Below are 18,336 nucleotides of genomic sequence, written 5' to 3'. Positions count from 1 at the left end.
GACTACCTAATCGACAATGCAAGCTCGTAGAAGATTTGTAGAAGGGGAGTGAGAGAGAAGAAGAAGAGAAGAGAGAGAGAGAGAGGAAGAGAGGGGAGAAAGAAAAGGGAGAGGATTCAGAGAGAGGGCAGCAGAAATTGGAGGAGAGAGATTTAATTATCAATTCTAAGTAATAAAATGCAAAGGGTTTCACGTAGTCTAATTCAAGCAGGAAAACAACTAATGCAGTGACAAAGGATACTAGAACATCTTTGAAACTAAACCCTACTTCAGTGCACTGTTCTTTTTCCATCATACTTTTTTTAGAGTGCGTTTGATTACCAATATTTTTCATGAAAAATGTTATTTTTCACCAAAATTCCTACTTTTATGCTGTTTGATTGATATTCTTTTCAATTGATTATGTGGCCATATTTTTCTTGGAAACAACGAAAGTATTTTTTTTTCAAGAGTAGGTTTTTATGTTCCAGGTAATACACTCCCTCTTTCTCTCTCATCGATCCACTCTCTCCTCCATCTACACACCAATAAAAAATGGACAATTATAACATTTTCTAGGGCAAAAATAAAATCAATTAAACATATTTAATTGACTATTTCCATGTAAATAATGAATTGCCTAGAATTTTTTTCCATTTAAATTCCATGCTCGCAATCAAACCCACCCCGCGGCTCTTTTTCCATTCTACTCGTCTTATTGTTTATATCATTGCCCTTTGAGGTTTCTCATTTCTCTTCTTTTTGCAAATTGGATTGAAAACTTTTGTGGTGGCTTTTGGGGTACGCTCGGTGTACTTGTGTTTTATTAGCATCCTACTATGTTTCTTGTATTAATATTATCTTTTTAAATAATTATCTATTTCTAGAACAATCATTGTCTTTTCTAGTTTCTCTGAGGTTTTTGAGAAGAATAAAATTAGGAAGTTGTTTTTGCTATTATGTTTGAAAACCACTTGAAATGATGTTTGTTTGTTATTTCTCTCTCTGAAAGACTCTTCAAGAATGTGATACCTAGGTTCAAAATTTAATTTCGTTAGACTGAGTTATTCATTTTTTTTTTTCAATTTTAAATGTGGGAACGGAAAGAAAGAGATTCAGTATTTCAGAAAATAAAAGACTCAAGCCTACAAACAATGTACATTTCAGGTTACCAGTTACGTGTGGTCTAGTCTTTCCTATTCATTCTTATGCAATTCAATGTCGAAACTCGCATATGATATGGGTTTATTTTGACATTTTACCCTGTTGCAAGTAATATATCGAACTCTACTCGCTGACAACAATTTTTGTCGAGCCTCTTCTATACACTATTCACTATTTTCTTGTCCATACTTATGTTTTATTAGCATCCTACTATGTTTCTTATATTACTATTCTCTTTTTAAATAATTATCTATTTCTAGAACAATCATTGTCTTTTCTAGTTTCTTTGAGGTTTTTTGAGAAGAATTAAATTAGGAAGTTGTTTTTGCTATTATGTTTGAAAACCATTTGAAATGATGTTTGTTTGTTATTTCTCTCTCTGAAAGATTCTTCAAGAATGTGATACCTAGGTTCAAAATTTAATTTCGTTAAACTGAGTTATTCATTTCTTTTTCAATTTTAAATGTGGGAACGGAAAGAAAGAGATTCAGTATTTCAGAAAATAAAAGACTCAAGCCTACAAACAGTATACATTTCAGGTTACCAGATACGTGCAGTCTAGTCTTCCCTATTCATTCTTATGCAATTCAGTGTCGAAACTCGCATATGATACGGGTTTATTTTGACATTTTACCCTGTTGCAAGTAATATATCCAACTTTACTCGCTGACGACATTTTTTGTTGAGCCTCTTCTATACACTATTCACTATTTTCTTGTCCTCTATAGCTATAGTTCCTGAACGATGCATTTTCTGCCTATTCATCACTTCATTTTAAGCAACGATATTTCTTCTGTTTTCTGATATTTGGCTTTAGCCGTCGTTAGGTATGTATATCACATATAATTCTCATGGCTTTTGATGTTAGATACCTCTGCTAATTTCCCTTTATGGAATTCATTGCTTTGAACTCTGTTTCATTGTAATGTGACACTTAATGAACCACTTTTTCTCCCTTGTAGAATTAATGACTTACGATTGTATTTCATGTAGCTTACTTTTTCATGAGGACGAAGAAGAAAGATGTGGGTACCGAAGAAACCGAGTCCCAGGATGTTCCTACCACTCCTGTCTCAAGTTCCGCTAGTGCTACAGTTACTGAGAAGTCACCTACTCCACCACTAGTCATGGAGCCTGCAAAGTTACGTGCGCCAATACCAGAGAATCAGCAGCGTGAATTATTCAAATGGATATTAGACGAGAAGAGGAAAGTGAAGCCAAAAGATCCCGAAGAGAAAAAACGCATCGATGAAGAGAAAGCCATTCTCAAACAGTTCATTCGAGCCAAGTCCATTCCAAGCTTGTGATTTGTATAGCAGTTGACAGAATTAGAACTCAAAATGAAATCTGAATTTGTTCCTTTCCTTTTCTTTATGAAAAGAAATCAGTGACCAAGTTTGCATCTTATTTTCCAAAGTCTAAGAAGCACATTACATGACTTAGACAATAAAATAAACTAAAATTTAACTTCTATTTCTTTCTTACGGCTTGTTTGACATGACTCTCGAAAAGTCAAAAGGAGCTTTTGTTATCCAAAAATTGCTTTTGGACCTGTTTGAATAATTTAATGAAAGTGCTTCTTTTAATTAGAAGAGATTTTAGAGGGAGTTAGATCTAATGAGACTTCCTCTAAAAGTATTTTCGGAATATAAAGTTCCCTTAAAAATTAATTTTCAAATAAAAGTTAAAGTAACTTCTTTTAAGAGTTTTTTTATAGGAAGTAAAAGCAATAGTAAAAGTTATGTTATACGGTCCTTAATATTATTAGTACTATATTGTTAGCCTTAAATGTATTATGATTGTTAACTTTTATGTAGATCTCTGGTAGTTATAATGTTGGATATTGCCTTGGGAGACATCATGAAAGTTCTTGATTATTAGTTTCGTATATGAATGAATAATGCTAGGAATGTAATTTGCTTGGCCAAAATCTTTGTGCTTGGCTAAAATTGGACTATCTTGTTAGGAATGTAATTGGAAAAATTAGGTGCAATACGGTAAAAAGATTAAACATTTGATTAATGCCTTCAAACTAATTTGAAACTATTATTACCGTAATTAATACGTTCAAAATCCACAAGTAAAACCCCAAAATCTGAAACCCCTGAATCAAAGAACCTAGAGAAACAAACCCCTGTTGCAGATTGTGGAGCCCTCCGCTGTTCAGGTGGCGATAATGGTGGCGCTGTGCAGTAGCGTCTTCCTCTCCTCAACCAAAGACTTCGCCAACGCCTCGAACCTCCGACTAGCTAAAGCTGGGCTTTGCGCTCAACTTATCGAACCTTCTAGCTTAACTTGCTCGGAAATGCAAAACACTAACAAAAGATGGATTCGTCCAATCTGATGCTAGATTCTTCCATATATAAATCTCGTTTGAGTCTTTGGCTGGACGTTATTTTTGAAATTTTTTTGGAAAGCAGACAGACTTCTCTCTCTCTTCATTCATGCGAGAATCCCTTATTTCTTGGTGATTTAGGGTACATATTTTGAAGTGATATCTGGAGATTATTCTTGGTTTTGGGACAGGTTTACTGGTTGTTTTCGTCCTTGTGTGGGAACTCCATTTTTTGTGATTAAGGCTTATATATTTTGTTGGTTCCAGTATATGAATGTTGAGAAATCTTTTTTAATATGATATACCTAAATAGTTGTGGACTACTCAGTGGTAGTTTTGCAAGAATCTGTGTCACTTTTATGGATTTTGTCACTTTTTTGAGTTTTTTTTGTCACCTTTTAAGTTTTTGTCACTTTTTTTAATATTTGTCACTTTTTTAAGAAGATAAAAAAGTGACGTAATATGTTATATTTTTCTAATATAATCAATATGTTGGATTGTCCTAGATGTGTGGATTATGTTAAGAACATGTTTAGTAGTGCTGTACAAATGAATTTTTTTTATTTTTTTATCATTGTCACTTTTTTTTTTAGTTTGTATCTCTTTTTGAGTGTTTGTGTCACTTTTTTTTTGTCGCTTTGTTGGAGTTTGAGTCATTTAAAAAAAGAAAAAGTGACAATGTTTCATAAAAAAGTAACATTGTGTCACTTTTTTTATTTTAGACAATATTTTTTACTTCAAAAAATCTTTTCATATGATTTTTCAAAACACTTCAAATTTTAAGGGTATTTTTGTAAGTTGCCCAATGTAATTTACAACTTAATCGCTTCCTTGTTCATTCTTAAGCGTTTAGACCAATCAGGCAATCGCCACCACTCTCATCGTCAATCACTTCCATCCAACACCCTTGCTATGACTACCACTTGTATTCCCATCTCCACCCTTGCTACTCGAGTTGGTTGGCCATGTTATGGTGAATAAAATGTTGGATGGTGGCTTGGTACAAAGATTGAACAAAACAAATTTTATTTACAACTTTAAACAAAATCTTGAATCGAAAAATATTGTCGATTTTTTATACCAACAAAATATAGATATATATAAAAGGTAAATATTATTTGGGACCAAAAACACTCCAATAGTACAAGAGTAATGTTATCTAACATAATTAGGGTTTAACGTCAGTCTAGATAAAATTAAAATATATTTTTCTCCCTCTTCCTTTAATATTTCACATAGATTCAAAAAATTTTAATCACATTCTCCATTAACTTGTTATTATTATTATTATAATTTTTTCCATTTTCGGCTCTTTTTAGGTCGGGAAAAATGAGTAAAAAACAAGTTTAAAAACTCCAGGGCTATAAACCTAACGCCACCGTTCTTCAATTCTCATTCTCCCCGTTCTCCCGGGAAGCATAAAATATTTCTTCAGAGGTTCGAATTACCGTTCCAGTATCTAGTAATCGAATTTAAATTGTTCTAAAAACTAGGTTTCGAAATTGTTTTGTTTCTTTTTTCACGAAAGAGGAAAATATTCCTGCCGTTTTCTCGAAATTCTCATGTTTTCAGTTGAAATTAATTTTGAAATATCAACTCTTCCAGATGCTTGGGAATTAATCATCTAAAATTATCTGGGTTGTAATTTTATTTTAGTATTTACTGTGATTTAACAAGAATTTGGATTTAAATTCTTGTATAATTATATTTTATTTATTTTACGCGTTGATCAGAAATCTGAATTATGTTTTTTTTTTTTAATGATTTTGGCAAGCAGAAACGATTTGTTTCTTAGATTTTGGATTAATTTGTGAAAACTAGCTGTTTAATTTTTGCTCTTTCCCTTTGAGTGCTGTGTGTATGGACATGCCTGTTAACTAGTCTCACTTGTTAAATGATTGGATCTGTTTGTTCTAAATAATTAAGTCAATTTTAGGATGCTTGTCATGGTTATGCTAGGTTTTATGTTTATAGCTATTTTTTTGGGCTAGTTATTAATGTTATGATAATTAATGGTTTTTTAGTCCAATTAAACTATGTTGTCTTGAGTCATGTTATCAGTGTTAATTAATGATGTGCTTTTCTTTTTATCTAATCAAGTTATGTTGCTTTCGGCTATGTTATCTCCATGTGTCACGCGTAATAAATTGGGCAATCTTTTTTCCTTTATGTTCCCTTAAACTGTAAAAAAGAATTGATCGTTCTTGCAATTGAGGCTGTTGAGTAGTGAATTACTTGGTGGAATAAAAGAAGCTCAGATTGCGTGCCTGTATCTGATTTCCTAGATTTACTCATTATGAAATGGTTATTTAGATTCTTCTTTTTGTGCAATGATTCATAGGCATTTCAAATATTTTTATTCTTCAACCAAGAATTGTATTAACTAACTAAATTCCTGGGCGGTGGATGGGATAGTTTGAAGGTCCAGGTACAAAATATTAATCTTGAGCTTAATTGATCTCATTTGCAAGGAAAAACAAATTCATACCTTGTCATGTGCGATGATGTTCACATTTAGGATTAGTTTGTGCTTCAAAAGGTTCATACACAACACCTGGAGACTGGTGTCCATAAAAGTTATACAACGTGCCTTTAACATACTGTACAAGTAATAATCTGAAATTGGAGTGATACAGGTTAGGCTAAGTGTAGGGTTGCATGAATTACTTACAGTAATAGCAATGTCACGTGGGAAGTCAAAGATGTCAAGATTCTTGTTGTAATTTGTTCAAGTGTTCTCATTTCCTCAACCTCATAAAATCAAGTCACATCTTGAACAAGTTTGGTTGCATTCTTTTTCATATTTCATTTGAGATTTCCCTATAATCTTAATTCTTTGATCTATTGGCACGTCAAATTGATGCAGCTGACAAAAACATCCTAGTATTGGCCTTTTATTGAACCAATAGATGGCTATTTAGGTGGCTCCTATCTCTATACAAAGGGCATCATTATTGCAATGAGTCTGTAAAGAGTGTATCTCAAAGTGCAGTTCCCATTTAAGCATTTTTCCTTTTATTTACACATGGGTTGCACTCAACACTTAAAAAATTCAATCAGCTTTTGAATGTAGACATTGTAACATCACTATGCCGCTGTCAATTCCTGCCTGCTATATTAGTCTTTTTTTGTCATAGATAATTTCCTTTTGTTTTCAGTTTTATTTATATCACTTATTTATTCTAATTGTGTTGTAAATGAAGATGGCTGGAAGAAATCGCATTCCTCGTGAAGCTTTAGATCACCGACACGTTTACCCTCAGGGGACCCCTGTTGTTCGGGGTCCTTTGCCCCGTGTCATGCCTCACCCTGCCCTATTAGAGGAAGAGCTTGAAATGCGACATGTTGAAATTCGCCGTCTTTTGGGCGAAAACCGGAGACTGATAGAAGATCGGGTATCTCTGGAGCAAGAATTAAATGCTGCTAAGGAGGAGCTTCGTCACATGAATCTTGCCATTTCTGATATTCGTGCTGAGCAAGATGTGCATTCAAGGGAGCTTATTAAAAGGGGTTTGAAGATGGAAGCCGATCTTCGTGCAACTGAGCCTCTGAAAAATGAGGCCATGCAACTTAAAGCTGAAATTCAGAGGCTTAGCACCATTAGGCAGGATTTATCTGTGCAGATTCAGACTCTCAGGCAAGATCTTGCAAAGTTGCAGGCTGATAACCAGCAAATTCCGCTTTTGAGGGCAGAGATTGATGGACTGCATCAGGAGCTTCTGCGTGCTAGGTTTGTGTCTATTTCTCCTGCTTAAAATATGAAACGGCGATTGTCTAGAGTACAAACTACTGTGTGATTGCATGGATCAACTGCTTATCTGCTTGAGTTTTGTATTTGATTTGCAGAGCTGCTGTTGAATATGAAAAGAATGCGAAGATTGAGCTGATGGAGCAAAGGCAGGCAATGGAGAAGAATTTGCTGACCATGGCACGTGAAATTGAAAAGCTGCGTTCAGATCTTGCTAATTCTGATGGTAGAGCAAAGGGCGCAGGTTGTTGCTTTCATCTTTACCTCTTCATCTTTTCTTTTTAAGGTCTCTTTACCTCCAAGGAATTGATATTATAATTGCACAGATTAACTGGAAATCATGTCAAATTGCCATTTTCTTCTTCTCCTTTTTCAAGGCATATGCTCATGCATGAGTATCTTGTTTGATTCCATTTACATGTATTTACGAGTCATGTACGATTCCTCTCTCCACATTGTCAATACTAACAAGATCTATTTCTTATTTCTCCTTTGAAGTGTTTCATCGTAGATTCGCTTTTCTTTAAACATTAGTATTTTTTGTGGATATACGAAGCCTTTTTTGCCATCTCCTACCTATGGGTATGATCTTGTATTCCTTTTGCCTGAACTTGAATTTTTTCTATTTCACATAAAGATTACTCCTTTTTCGGTTCAGAATTTTACTGCAGCAACCCAGGCAGAATCTCTTAGATATTTCTCTCAGACATGGCACTTTTGGTTCCTCAAATCCATGATATACTTATTTTGACTGGGTATCCTATTGAGAAATGTTGGATAAATTATCCGGAATTGCTCTGGAATGTAGGCTTCTTCTAAGATAAGTAGAAAACCACTGGTTGAATCTTTTCATTTCTAAGTGGTTCCAAACGTGAATCTTAAGCTTTCCATAAAACGTTGGAACATGTTATCATGCAGTTTTTTAACCTTGATACAGTAGCTTCTCATTTGTTGAAAATTTTGCAAATTGTCAAGTTATGCATATAATAAATACAAATTGCTTGCTTGGGGAAATCTTCGATTTCTGAGAAGCATTTTATCTTGCCAACTCTTTATATTCTTTCCATATGCCTTTGCGCTGCTTAATACTTGTTAGATGCAGTTAGCCAGCACAAATAGTAGTATAGTTTTTTGTTTAACATAGTGACCAGATACCCAAGACTCAGTCAGCTATCGCAACCAAATATAATGCTTAAGGTGTATAATTTAACGAAGTGTTTGAGATTATGTGTTTCTATCTTTACCTTAGACTTTTTGATAAAATGCCAGAAGTTATTGGTTCATGATTAGCTATTTAAGTTGTGAGAGAGCACATCTTTGATAAGTGACAAGAGAAGGCATTTAAACCTAGCGACTTCAACTCGTCTGCTCACACATCATTTTGACTGGTGATGACTGATGGTTGTGAATATTCGTTCCGGTCAAATTGTAAGAATCACTGACCATTGAGATGCTGGGAGAAACTCTGCAAGATGTTTAGGTGGTCTCGTGCCCCTAAGAATTGTTCTATTGCTTGATTGCAAAATACAGATTAAATTTAATAGTACAAATGTGATGAAACAACGCAAGAATGAGATGAACTTACTACTGGCTTGTTTAGCAAAAGAAGAGGATGGTGGGAGCTAAAAAATTAGTCCATATAAAATCAAGTAATATATGAGTTGATTGGCTAAATTGTTTATCCCTTCATAGCATCATGCGTTCGATTTAGGTATAGGATGATTTTAGGCCACTTGCACAATTTAGTGTTCTTGCATTTGTTTTTGGCTGGTGACTCAATTGATATTCAGGGTTTTGAAGTTTGGGTCCATTTGGTTGCTAGTACCCAGATTTGAAACAAGCTGGTTCCTATCTGTGATTGTTGGCTTTCTTGTCTTCTGAAAACATCCACTTCAGAATTTTGATGCATGAAAAATTCGTTAGTGTGTTTGTGATCAGTCCTATTTTGCCCAGCCTCATTTGGTGATGCCTATAGTGCTAAGCACCTAAGTGAAACTATGTTCATGTCTCTGCATTTTTTGCAACCTGTTTCCAGAATATGGATGGGCTGAAACTTTTTGCAACCGTTTTCTAACTTCTTTTCCATTTTCGATGCATGATTATATTTTCATAAAAAAAGAGGGTAGAAATTACATTTAGCGAGGCTAGCATGGAGAAACAAATCTTTCCAACTTCCATTACTGCAATTCTTAACTTATCTATGGCTATTCTGCTGTTTTTCTTGTGTTCTAACTTCTTACGTTCTTGGTGCTGAAGGTGGACCTCTTAGGATGAAGTTTACCAGCTCCGACCGCAGCTTCCATACACCATATGGTGATGGATATCGGAATCCTGTGGTATGAATTCTACTATATCGATGCTTCCAATATTTGTATAGGTGTCATTAATCGCATGTTGTAAGGTGAAGTTATTTTGATGGATCAACATTTCTGTGTCTTTCCTCAGGGCGCTGCTGACAAGGGTAATCTATATGGTTCCAGTTCTGCTTCTTGGGGAGGCTTTGATAAATCTCGGATGACTCGCCGCTAAGATATTGATGGCTTTATGAACTTCATGAGCTCGCACTTTGCTAGTCTTCTTTCTCTGCTTCCAAATGAAGGAAATGCGAAAGAATGTGTGATTCATGAATTTGTGCGTACTACCCTGTAGTTTAATAATTAAATATGGGTTGTTTTCTTTACCGACTCTATTAGAGATTAAGATTGGCATCTTTTAATTAACGAGTTTGTATGTCTTCCTTTATGCTATAACTGGGTTAATACTCTTATAATTTTCTGGCTTCACTAATTCATATATACATCATTCATTTTCATTATTTTGCACATTGTGACCTTCTCTGGAGCAGGTTGGTTGGGATAGCTTTGAAGAATGCTAAGTAAAGATAGGTAATATTTGAGTTGCATGGTGACAAGGGGGTAACTATCGATGGTCTTCTGTTGTTAAAGCTTTGTGGATTTTGTGAGGATAAATATCATATTTGTTATTGAGAAAATATATGAAGCATGGTGAGGCGCCTTATGGTCTTTGATGGTGTGAACTTGATTCTTCACTGGCAATTTATAATTTCAGACGTGTCAGAGACTTTTGATGACTCCATCTTTCTATATCATAGTTTAATGTGATTTAATATGATATAGTTATGGTCATGAATTGACAATATTTGGAATAGAGTTGAATAGTGTTACATCCTTCTTAATCTAGGAAAGTTTATTGAATCAGGACGACTCTCCCGATATGACCAAAAAGTGCTTTGTAGTTCCTGTCTGGAAATTAGTTCAATTTCAAGGTGACAAGGCATAAATGATTGACTACAAGCAGCAGTATCAAATTTTGATTATTTGACGGCTTTATTTAATCTTTGGGTGAATGGGGAATTTTATATTAGGTTCTGTGCTGTAAGAAATTTTTCTGTGATGATCAAATTTCTGTAGGTAAGTTTCCTGGATTGAGTGCTCTATTTTGCATCTATATTCTTGGGTTGCTTGGGTCTGCTCGGCATCATCCTATAGGAATATCTTATTTAGTTCCAATCTGGAGTATTTGATAGGTGAATATGCTACGTGTTGAATAAAATCAATTTCTTTATCACACACTTCATATCATGGACTAGATGCACTCTTATTGAATTGAGGTGGCATTGGAGAATGGATGGCATTGTTGATCTCTCTTTCAAAAGCAAAGTGAAAATTTGAGTATGCAGCCCACGTCCTTTTTGCCCTTTTCTGTCAGGGGTTCCTGAAGCTATTTGGGTTGAAAGAGAATGTGCTCATAGGCTGTATTAGTCGTTATTGATGAATGATGATTTCAGGTAGACATGAATATTAGTAACTACAAGTTTACGTGCCTGGTAAAGTGATATATCTTGAGCATTATCGTATTCGAACGACCATGATGGTAATTGAGTGATGCGTTTATATCGTCCATTTGGGTTGTTGAGTAAACTTTGTTTACCCATGCTTGAAAAGCTGGGAAATGGAATTTGGCTTTATTCTTTGTTTTAGGTTTGTTTGGTGGAAGGCAAATGTTTAAGCTTGGTTGAGTTTTACATGGAATAGATAGATCTTCTTTTGGTTAATCATTTGAGTGCCACAAATGTTGGACATAGTATTAGATGATTAGTCAAAGAACTTGTAGTGTCTTTACTGACGTACTTTCACCTGTTCGGACTCTGGTTATGGCAGCAACACTGCATCCTCGAATGAAATTTTTGGTTGAATATCCACTTTTGTGTTGCTCTGCTATACTTTCTGTAGTCTAAGTTATTTCAGCCGCCCTTTTGGTAAATGAGTTGCTGCTTTGTGCGTCAAAGAGAAGGAAAGACAGTGGCAGAGATTCTGTAAGATGAAGCTACCTTCCCACCATAACGAATGCACTCGGTGCCGAAAAAGAAGCTTCGTGGATTGCAGCGCGGCTGATCTGAACCTCCTAGGCAAGTATCCTCCTCCTGTTTTGTGGGTTTCATGTCTCACTAGTGTATAATTTATCACTCTCTGTTGTATTTAGGTGCATTTAGATGTAGATTACACCCTGCCCTTTATCCATATGTTAACCCTGTTGGGCATGCTCTAATTTGGGACACGTCTCTTGTCGTCAAGGATTGTGTTCTTTGCTTTATTTCAGTCAGACGCCATGCTTAACATAATTCATTTAGATGGAATTTATAGTTTGCGCTTTCTCGATTCACCAACCCTCTTGCATGTGTTCTTACTTGGCTTCTGCTGTTTGCTTTATTCTAGCCACGTTTCATGATTAACACTCTCGTTGTGATGGTGCTCAATTGAGGTTCGTGGTTCTTATGGGGTGAATTTATGGAGGTATATCCGATGAGGGTGGAGAGACTTTTGGGATAGATTGACGTTTGTGATGGGGAATGGCAATAATATCGGATTTTTGGAAGATTGTTGGTGTGGAAACTGGCCGTTAAGAGTGAGGTTTCCTTCTTTGTATCATATTGCTTTGATGCCATCTGCTATGGTGAATGAAGTCTTACTTATACATAATGGGAGTCTCAGTTGGAGCATTGTTTTTGGAAGGTGTCTGCAGAACTGGGAGTTGGATGATTATATACTACTTTTGATCTCTTTGTATGAGGTGCACATTAAGGTAGGAGAGGGTAATTATAGTAGGTGGAGGTTGGTATAATTTATCACTCTCTGTTGTATTTAGGTGCATTTAGATGTAGATTACACCCTGCCCTTTATCCATATGTTAACCCTGTTGGGCATGCTCTAATTTGGGACACGTCTCTTGTCGTCAAGGATTGTGTTCTTTGCTTTATTTCAGTCAGACGCCATGCTTAACATAATTCATTTAGATGGAATTTATAGTTTGCGCTTTCTCGATTCACCAACCCTCTTGCATGTGTTCTTACTTGGCTTCTGCTGTTTGCTTTATTCTAGCCACGTTTCATGATTAACACTCTCGTTGTGATGGTGCTCAATTGAGGTTCGTGGTTCCTATGGGGTGAATTTATAGAGGTATATCCGATGAGGGTTGAGAGACTTTTGGGATAGATTGACGTTTGTGATGGGGAATGGCAATAATATCGGATTTTTGGAAGATTGTTGGTGTGGAAACTGGCCGTTAAGAGTGGGGTTTCCTTCTTTGTATCATATTGCTTTGATGCCATCTGCTATGGTGAATGAAGTCTTACTTATACATAATGGGAATCTCAGTTGGAGCATTGTTTTTGGAAGGTGTCTGCAGAACTGGGAGTTGGATGATTATATACTACTTTTGATCTTTTTGTATGAGGTGCACATTAAGGTAGGAGAGGGTAATTATAGTAGGTGGAGGTTGACAAAGGATGGTATTTTCTTAGTTGGCACTTATTTTAGATTTTATTGGGAGCCGTGGAGAGCTCATTCCCCTTAAAGATGGTATGACAATGTAAATTGCCCCCCTCGGATGGCATTTTTACTATGGACAGTTGTGATGGGACAGATGCTAACGGTGGATAACTTCTCAATAAGGGGTTTTATGTTATGGAGTGGTTTTATATATATAGGAGGAATGGGAAGACGATTGATCACTTGTTCCTTCAGTGTGATTGTGTTCGTTCCTTGTGGAACGATATTTTGGCTTTCCAACAAATTGATTGGGCGTTTTCGTGGCGTATGGAGGATATATTGAAAGCATGAAGGAGAAAATTCCGTAATAAGGATAGCAACCTTGTTTAGGACCTTATTATAGGATGCATCGTCCGACGTGTGTGGAGGGAGAAATAATCGTTGTTTTGATGATCATACATGGACAACAGAACAGATTAATTCGACATTGTATACTTGGTTTAATGTTGAGGCTATTATTCATATAGACGGGCTGTCCAATTTTATGTTGTTTCTTTTTTGTAAAAATTGATAATACACTTGTGTATTATTCGTGTAATAAAATATTTGATTACTTATAACAAAAAAAATAAAAAAATTCTTCAGTTGAGGGATGATTCTGAAGTATTGTTTTTATCTGATGATATTTAGCTTTAAGACATGATCCAATGCAGTTAAGGAGAGGACACGTCATGTGGTTATATCTGGTGTCTTATTAAAGCAGGAACATGAATTTTATTTTCTCATTTGCTCAGGAATATATTTTAGTTAGTCTACTGTAGCGAGGAGTGCATGCAAGAATTGCAGCTATCTAGATCAGTCTTGTCAAATAACAAGGAGCAGTTGCTTTAGGGTTTTTTTATGACAGTATTTTTATATAATGCAGAATCTATGTTACGGTCCCCCAGGAAGTGTTTGCTTTGAGGTGGTGAATTTATTGAACTCACAGAGCTGTCGCAAAGTTTGACCTCAGCTGTGACCACGGTTCAGACATCAGATAAATTTTAGCGTGGTCTTGGACCTTTCTTCTGAGTAATGACAGATTAATTCGACATTGTATACTTGGTTTAATGTTGAGGCTATTATTCATATAGACGGGCTGTCCAATTTTATGTTGTTTCTTTTTTGTAAAAATTGATAATACACTTGTGTATTATCCGTGTAATAAAATATTTGATTACTTATAACCAAAAAAATAAAAAAATCTTCAGTTGAGGGATGATTCTGAAGTATTGTTTTTATCTGATGATATTTAGCTTTAAGACATGATCCAATGCAGTTAAGGAGAGGACACGTCATGTGGTTATATCTGGTGTCTTATTAAAGCAGGAACATGAATTTTATTTTCTCATTTGCTCAGGAATATATTTTAGTTAGTCTACTGTAGCGAGGAGTGCATGCAAGAATTGCAGCTATCTAGATCAGTCTTGTCAAATAACAAGGAGCAGTTGCTTTAGGGTTTTTTTATGACAGTATTTTTATATAATGCAGAATCTATGTTACGGTCCCCCAGGAAGTGTTTGCTTTGAGGTGGTGAATTTATTGAACTCACAGAGCTGTCGCAAAGTTTGACCTCAGCTGTGACCACGGTTCAGACATCAGATAAATTTGAGCATGGTCTTGGACCTTTCTTCTGAGTAATGACATCTATTGAAGTCGCTGGTTTACTATATGCATTCTGGAGGGATGGTTCCATTATATTTGGGTGATTCTTAGTTATTATTGTTCTACAGGTCCTCACTTTATTTTTAAACCATGTGCTTGAATTTGAGGTTGCTGCTTGTGCAGTTTAACGTGATAATTATTGATTAATATCGCTGCTAAGTTTTCCTGGGAACAATCTTCTATGTGGGCAACTGGATCTCGTCCAGTCATTGATTGAAATTGGAGTTTCGTCAAGTACAAATAGGTTGTGTTAATCAGGGAACTGCATGTCCTCATATGGCACGTTTTCATCATTAAGAATTTGATCCGTCAGGGGGTTGATTTTATTTGGTTATGCAGCCGCATCCTTTCAAGGGTAAAGATAAACTTATGCTTCTTCCATTCATGCTCATCTCTTGAGATGTGTGAAAGATTTGATGTGAATAGTTTTTTTAGTATATTGTATGGTCACTATTCCCGATAATTCTGAGGATGGCCCAAGGAATACAAGTGAGGATCCAAACAATGTCACTTTCATGGTTTATGTAGTTGGACGTGATGAATATGCTGCTGTCTTTTGAGATTTTAATGAACTAGATTCTGGAATTGCCAAGTCTTTCAGATGGTCATCTCTACATAGGCAGAAGTCATTATTTAATTTTGTAGTATGTTGGTTTTTCTGTTTACTTTATTATGCTCACTACTCAAAATTACTAGTTTAGTTAACTCCTTTTCAGAACTCCATTTATTTCATTAATATATTTTTTGTTCTCTAATATAGTTATCCATTTCTTTTCTTGCAGATGCAGAACTGGTAAGCTCCTTTATCCGAAATTTCATTGCGAGGTAAAGTAAAAATATTCAGGTAGCTTCTTATTTTGTTGAATATTGAATCTAAAAATTTTTCTTGATAATACGCGAAAAGGAAAATAGATGATTATGTCAAGGTACAAGGTTCATTGTGGTTCTCGGTCAAAGGTAATTTGAAGCTTTATTTTGTCAAGCTTTTATCCTCGGGCTTCAATTTATCCTGTGATCTAATCTGGGTAAGGTTAAATTATAGAAATTTTTTCATCTGATTGTAGGAAAGGTGTTAACCCTTGGGAAAATGATAATTGTTTAGGCTGGTGATGGGAACTAAACATGTTATGTTTTTTACGCAATATTAGACAGGGTGGAATAGTGTTGTGATATCAAAATTTTAGTTTCTTTTTTCTGTAGTATTATCCAAATGCTATCCATCCTCCATACCAAACGTGCTACTAGTGCCCTTGTTTGATCCCCATTTTTTTGGAAAAAATGAATTCTTCAACAGTGTTTTGACATAATTTCAACCACACATTCTTCAATAAAATAATATTACACGCAAATCCAAAACTTTTTCCTATTTTTTAACCACACATTTCACATCAATACACTATTCAAAAATTCATTTTCCCCATCAAAATGTGGCTCAAACAAGGGCAGTATCTCGTGTTGTGCATAAAATTCCTTCAGTTTTTAGTCAGCGGCAACATTTTCCCGTTAAGCTTGGAAATGGCTCTCAACTGCTTTAAATTTTTTGTTACTTTTGTTCTTTCTTTAATGACAGATATATGAGCTTGTTGGCTTGTGCTTAAAGTTACTTTTCTTGAAAATAAGTTGACACTTCTCAAAAGTAACTTGGAAAATAATGTTTGTCAAGGTAAATGGTTTGATTAACTTTTGAGCTCGGCCAAACATGCGCCTTTGCAAAAGGGCTGGTGGGTAGAGATTTTATGGCCTTGTCTATTTCACCATCTTTTATTTAATAGAATGCATGTCATGCTATAAAAATGATTTATGTATTTTTAGTTTTGCCAATTGTTACTCAAATAGATTTCCTAGTTACCATTTTGGGTTTAGTGGTGGCGGCTGATCTCCGCAAACCACAAGATGAGAAGATCACGAAGGCTTTCCATTTATCAATTTTGATTACCCGGATCTGTTCTTCGTGCATATTTATGTCAGTTAATGGATTTTTGGTGAGTTCTCTCACAGTGTGTGTGTGTGTGGGTTTTTTGTTTTTTGTTTGTTTTTTTTTTTTTTTGGGTCTCCTCGATTCTAATATGTGTCGATTGCTTTATAAAACTTTGAAAATTGATTTGACCTCAGAATTCCCTTACCTTATCCATTTTTTAGTACATCCACGTACTTAATATGCAGTATAAGAGACATATGTAGTCGATCAATCTAACAAACTTTCAGTTCATTCATAATACTGTCAAATGGTAATTCTCTAGTTCATAAAATATGGTACAAATGTTATACCATCCATTCATTTGAAATTAGTTCAATTTATAACATCAAAAGATAGAATATAAAGATTGCTCGGATTATTGAACCATTCTATGTTTGAAACATGACAGGAATTTTGTTCCTCTTCAAAGTAGAAGCTTTTTTTAACATTGGTATCGCGTACCCATTGTTTCTTCGGAAGAAGATTTCGTCTAAAATAAATTAGCCCTCTAGACAATTAAAAACACCACTGGATTATAAAATAGTACTATCTAAATAAAATATTTCACCCAATTGTGGTAAGTTTTACTCTAACTGTAGTAGGATAACAATAACTGATTTACCGAGTTCTGCGCTCTAGAATTCAATCGTTATAATCAATTGGGATTTGCTACAAGGGGTCATGCTATATGATCACAAACCTTGACACATCGATAGACACATTCACTCACATAGGAAGGTCGGCATTATTTTATTCACTCGGGACCCATATCTCGGTTGTGAGAGATGTGTCAAACAATGTGGTCATTTAGTTTAATTCTTGTTATAAGTACCCGGGCATTTACCTGTCTGGTTATACGCCCCACATTGGGGGTGGGGGCCATGCACACATGGTGGCAGGTCCTGCGCATTTATTGTGAACGGGTCTCGCTCCTAATGTGAGGGCCTTGTAAACACTCGGGTACAAATAGATTAATTCATTGGACTTTGCTATTCTAAAAGAAACGTGACCTCTTACCAATTTGTGTTGTAATCTACTAATAACGACTTGAAGATTACCAAGACAAGTTATGTTGTTATCCATTAAAGTCACTTGAAAAGTTTTGGGACGAATAAAAAGTCATTTCTTTTTTGATCTTTAAAGGTGGAGCGTCTTTCCTCTATTTGAGAAAATTTATAAATGTTCAAATTTTGTTTTGAATTTCATATTTTGATGGATTACTTTTTTTTTTTTTTGTTTTTTTTTTCTTTTTTTTTTTTTTTTTTTTTTTTATGTATTATTTTACTTCTTCTTTGTTTGAGGCTCATTTTTAGTTAAAATGCATTTTAGAATGGTATTTTGTTGAAGAATGCGTTGTTAAAAGATTAATTTTGCACATAAAATTATTTTTTTGAAAAACGTGTAATTGAAAATAAATTTTGAAAACATGTGGTCCAATTATTAATTAAATCAAAGGGGGACCATTAAAGTGCATAAACATTAAAGGGAGGTTTATTTTACACATTAAAACATAGAACCATGCTGCTCTGCCAGGGAGGGTCTTGACACCCTTCCTGACCTACTCTCACATTTGGGGGTCGGTAGAGCATTTTCTTGCATTTTAAGGGGGGTGTATTCAATTGAGGCTTTTAATGACTTCTTGAGATTTAAAATGTTTAGG

General features: G+C 35.1%; 2 protein-coding genes across 4 annotated transcripts in view; both read left to right on the top strand.

Moving 5' to 3' along the window:
• The window catches only part of LOC111405097, an 11,701-nt gene extending 9,085 nt beyond the window's left edge, over positions 1-2,616 (top strand). Inside the window, 1 exon segment of the mRNA XM_023033817.1 lies at positions 2,137-2,616. Within this exon segment, the coding sequence (XP_022889585.1) occupies positions 2,137-2,450 (314 nt within the window). The 3' untranslated portion in view covers positions 2,451-2,616.
• Positions 2,617-4,775: 2,159 nt separating this feature from the next.
• LOC111405095 (protein FLX-like 3) lies at positions 4,776-15,914 on the top strand. 3 transcript variants are annotated; one of them, XR_002704727.1, is made up of 7 exons: positions 4,776-4,915; positions 6,682-7,208; positions 7,325-7,470; positions 9,483-9,562; positions 9,672-9,857; positions 15,502-15,512; positions 15,624-15,914. XR_002704727.1 is itself a non-coding variant. In XM_023033814.1 (5 exons), the coding sequence occupies exons 2-5, from the start codon at positions 6,682-6,684 to the stop codon at positions 9,753-9,755; spliced, it is 837 nt and encodes a 278-aa protein (XP_022889582.1). In that variant the 5' UTR covers positions 4,776-4,915; the 3' UTR covers positions 9,756-10,023. The 3 variants fall into 3 exon arrangements, 1 of the variants encoding a protein (XP_022889582.1); XR_002704726.1 differs by having other exon boundaries at positions 15,502-15,914; XM_023033814.1 differs by lacking the exons at positions 15,502-15,512; positions 15,624-15,914 and having other exon boundaries at positions 9,672-10,023.
• Positions 15,915-18,336: the final 2,422 nt, after the last annotated feature.

This window comes from Olea europaea, chromosome 12 (genome assembly GCF_002742605.1).
Source record: "Olea europaea var. sylvestris chromosome 12, O_europaea_v1, whole genome shotgun sequence".
Classification (NCBI taxonomy): domain Eukaryota; kingdom Viridiplantae; phylum Streptophyta; class Magnoliopsida; order Lamiales; family Oleaceae; genus Olea; species Olea europaea.
Note: the sequence above shows the minus strand (reverse complement) of the source record. Positions and strands in the feature narration are given on the sequence as shown.

Excerpts from the sequence above, each read along its gene's own strand:
- LOC111405095 (XM_023033814.1), top strand. The coding sequence starts at position 6,682 with ATGGCTGGAAGAAATCGCATTCCTCGTGAAGCTTTAGATCACCGACAC. Across the intron at positions 7,209-7,324 it reads CAGGAGCTTCTGCGTGCTAG|AGCTGCTGTTGAATATGAAA; the intron begins GTTTGTGTCTAT and ends TTTGATTTGCAG. Across the intron at positions 7,471-9,482 it reads TGGTAGAGCAAAGGGCGCAG|GTGGACCTCTTAGGATGAAG; the intron begins GTTGTTGCTTTC and ends TTGGTGCTGAAG.